The sequence below is a fragment of the Thunnus thynnus genome, chromosome 19, assembly GCF_963924715.1.
Source record: "Thunnus thynnus chromosome 19, fThuThy2.1, whole genome shotgun sequence".
NCBI classification, from domain to species: domain Eukaryota; kingdom Metazoa; phylum Chordata; class Actinopteri; order Scombriformes; family Scombridae; genus Thunnus; species Thunnus thynnus.
Window position 1 is genome coordinate 2,864,780 of NC_089535.1, and position 3,503 is coordinate 2,868,282.

Below are 3,503 nucleotides of genomic sequence, written 5' to 3' on the forward strand. Positions count from 1 at the left end.
TCTGAAACAAAATCAGCAAAATTTCAAGATTTTCAATGATCTAGCGCCCTCTGCTGGTCTGTCAGTGTTACTGGAAGTCATAGCAAGACCAGTTCACTTGATGATAAAAAAAAGGAAATAGTGACCTTGAACTACTGACATAGAAACTGAGGATCATAAAGAAAAGGATCAGACCACATTAAGTATAATTCAAATGAGTTACTGTTGCTGCAAAGAGAACAAGAAGGTTTTAGAAACAGAGTTGCAAATCTTTGAAATTAGGTTTATTGTCAAAAATCTAAATATTCATTGTGTCACTCTTTAAGAAAATGCTGTACAGTACACACATTTAAATCCATCGACCAGCAAACATCCTGCTGTACAGATAACGTCTTTGTGATCTTTCAGGCACCAGAAACTGTCTTTTACTTTTAAACAAAAAGTTAAAATAAAAACCGCCTGAACAATTTACGGTTTAAAACAGCTGCCAGTTGCTCAAATGTCCTTTTTCAAACCTCACAGTTTCAACCTGTGTTTCTTCCAGGCGTCGCACCTGAACCGTCACCAAGGATCGGAAGCTTCGAGCCTGAATCCTTCGTCTTGTTTCACTGCGGAACAGGTGACCCGAACATCTCCATGGTCTCCATAACAAGCGACAGGTGATCCAGAAACGAGGTCACGGACACGCGGAGGATTCGAGCTTCGTCGGCGCTCCACCTCCTGAAACACACGGAGGAAGGAGGCGTTAACGAGACTGTTACATAAAACACAGTAAACAGTGTAAAGATGGAGGCTGAGCAGGTGTGAAGGAGGGACGGCACTTCTCACACAGACAGCGTGCTGCCTGACACCGTCAGATGTTTGCTGATGCCGCCTTTCCTCGGCTCTCGGTCCGGCGACAGGGAGCGCAGAGCGATGACAGCCTCACGGGACGACGGGAAGGGAACGTCCAGAGAACTGCAGGAGGGTCAAGGAAGACCGCGGGAGTGTCTGATGTTTGACAAGAATCTCACAAATAAAAAACAGACGAGACATCAACAGCACGTCCCGAAAAGTTACAGCCAGTTGCCCCTGAAATGTTTGAAATTTGATGGCTTTAGTACGGCGGCATGTTGCTGCTTCCATGATCAAAACATATTTGCTCAGTGCTCAGAGATATTTTATTACTAGTTGCCATCAGCCAAAAACTACTTTCACGCCTTCAGTTGGTCCAAATGCAGCAGCTTTTAACAGGTTTTAACAAACGACATCACATAACTCTGGTTCTGGCATCGCTCCACTGGCTGCCGGCCGGTTTTAGAATTGATTTTAAGAATTTATTACTCACTTTTAAAGGTATTTCTGGGCCAGATCCTCTGGCAGGTCTTTACTTACTGTTCCAAACTCCAGATTAATAACATGGGGGGTCGAGAAGATCTGAGGCTCACAGACACGTTTAAAACTCTTCTAAAAATGTACTAGATTAGATTAGTATAAATTTGCTTTTATATAACGTCATCTCTTAACGTCATCTCTTATCGTCTTTCATCGTTGTTTTTACAAAGTGATAAACAATTATTATATTATTGTCATATCACTTTTTCTTGTTATATCACAAACTAAACGTATCTCATTTTAAAAAAACTTTTCTCATTGTAACATAAGTTGGTAAGTTGTTATTAAAAGAAACTAATGATTATTATTTCCTCGATTAATCGATCAGTCTATGAATTATCAGCAAACAGTGAAAAATGCCAGTTTTTATTTCTCACAGCTCAAGGAGATCAGCCCAAACTCTAAACATATTCTGTTTACTGTCATATATCAGAAAGAAAAGCAGCAAATCTTCACATTCGGGAAGCTGGAACCTGAGAATTTTGTGCATACTTGCATGAAAAATGACAAACAATTAATCAATTATCAAAATAGTTGATTAATTTTCTGTCGAGCGACTGATCGTTGCAGCTCTAAATAAGGAAATTCCATATGTCCTTAAAACAAGAAAAAGACCCAGTCAGTGCCTGTGAGATGATACTGTAGCATTTATTACGTTTAATTTCATGCTTTGGATGAGAAATGACGAACCATCATCCATCAAGCGTTTAGGCTATCATGCGCTGGGCGACAGGCTTCATTTACTGTCACACAAGTAAAGGAAAAGCAAAAAATCATCTCAACTGGAAGCTGGAACTATGTCATGTTTTGGCGTTTTGGCATTTTGGCTTTAAAATTATTTAAATGATCAATCAGCTATCAAAATAGTTGATTGATTTTGTATCGATTAACTAATCAATTAGTCGTTTCAGCTCTGATTTCAATATAAAGATCCAGATGAGGTCACAGGTCCAGTTTAGAGATGAAATGATCAGTCGATCAATGATTTTGATAATCGATTTATCATTTTTATAAACAAAAATGGCAAAACTGGTTCCTGCTTCCCAGATATGAATATTTTCTGGTTTTAATCCTTCTCTATGATGATAAACCTTATCTTATCTGACCTTAACATTATCATTTTTAAAAATAACCATGACATCTGGAAACTTATGGCATTTTTCACAATTTGCTGACATTTTACAGACCACATGAATAATCAATTAACTGAGAGAATAATCAGTACAATCATTAGTTGCAGCTGTAGTCAAGTTATTAACCAACTATGTAATTAGTATTTTTAAGAAGCTATCTTTGTCTCTATTCATGATGATTGATTAAATAACCAGTTGATCGTCAGAAAATAAATCACCAACTATTTTGATAATCAATTCGTCGTTTTGGATCATTTATTAAGAAAAAAAATGCTAAAATTCTCTGATTCCAGCTTCATTTTCTGACATTTTATGTACCAAACAACTAATCGATTAATCAAGAAAATAATCAACAGATTAATCAAACTTAGTTAGTTTCAGCTCTACACAACAAACGAGCTGTCGAAGTTTGATGAACACACTGTGATCGATCCTGAATGATTGCATGTGACTAATAAACTTGATTGGTTTGACTGATGAGATTGATAGTAATATCTTATATTAGCAGACAACAACAAACCTGTCAGATCAGCTGTGACCAAAACACGGACACGTTACCATCTCCTATCAGCTGACAGAACCACCAACATCAGAGCCCAGAGATCAATATTATTAATTAAAAACCAGAATATTAACATGAGACGCGGTGAAACAGCCGCTCAGCAGCAGAAACATGTCCCGTAAAGCGAATGTTTCACTGCGTTTATCATGAATTAAAGTCAAAAACAGAAAAACTAACCTTTGTCACACAAACAAGACTCAGAAATAAAAACCCGCAGCTGACATTAAAGGATACAACTCCAGTTTGCCTGATCCGTGGTTCGTTTCTCCGTCGGCCGCCGCCATTATGATTGTTGTTGAAGTGAGTGAAGTGACCGGAAGTGACGACTGAAGAAGCAGATGAAGAAGAAGAAGAAGAAGAAGAAGAAGACGCTGTTTTTCCTCCCGTGCAGCGGCTGCTGTCCCCAGCGGCAGATTACTATAATACACCGCACACATTAAACCAATGAAAAAATA

The 3,503-nt window shown here is 38.3% G+C and overlaps 1 protein-coding gene across 1 annotated transcript; it reads right to left on the bottom strand.

The window, feature by feature from the left end:
* Positions 1 to 241: 241 nt before the first annotated feature.
* On the bottom strand, positions 242 to 3,391 carry LOC137170901 (L antigen family member 3-like). Its single transcript, XM_067574532.1, has 3 exons — positions 3,283 to 3,391; positions 808 to 936; positions 242 to 699 (listed from the first exon to the last, which is right to left on the bottom strand). Exons 1-3 carry the CDS (start codon positions 3,330 to 3,332, stop codon positions 585 to 587), a joined length of 294 nt encoding a protein of 97 aa, XP_067430633.1. The 5' UTR covers positions 3,333 to 3,391; the 3' UTR covers positions 242 to 584.
* Between the last annotated feature and the right edge of the window lie 112 nt (positions 3,392 to 3,503).

What these genes read in the sequence shown, in the direction of transcription:
- LOC137170901 (XM_067574532.1), bottom strand. Translation starts at nt 3,332, where the DNA reads ATGGCGGCGGCCGACGGAGAAACGAACCACGGATCAGGCAAACTGGAG. An exon ending in GGATCAGGCAAACTGGAGTT is followed by an intron (nt 937 to 3,282) that starts GTATCCTTTAAT and finishes ACCCTCCTGCAG; the next exon opens with TTCTCTGGACGTTCCCTTCC. An exon ending in TCAGGCAGCACGCTGTCTGT is followed by an intron (nt 700 to 807) that starts GTGAGAAGTGCC and finishes CGTGTGTTTCAG; the next exon opens with GAGGTGGAGCGCCGACGAAG.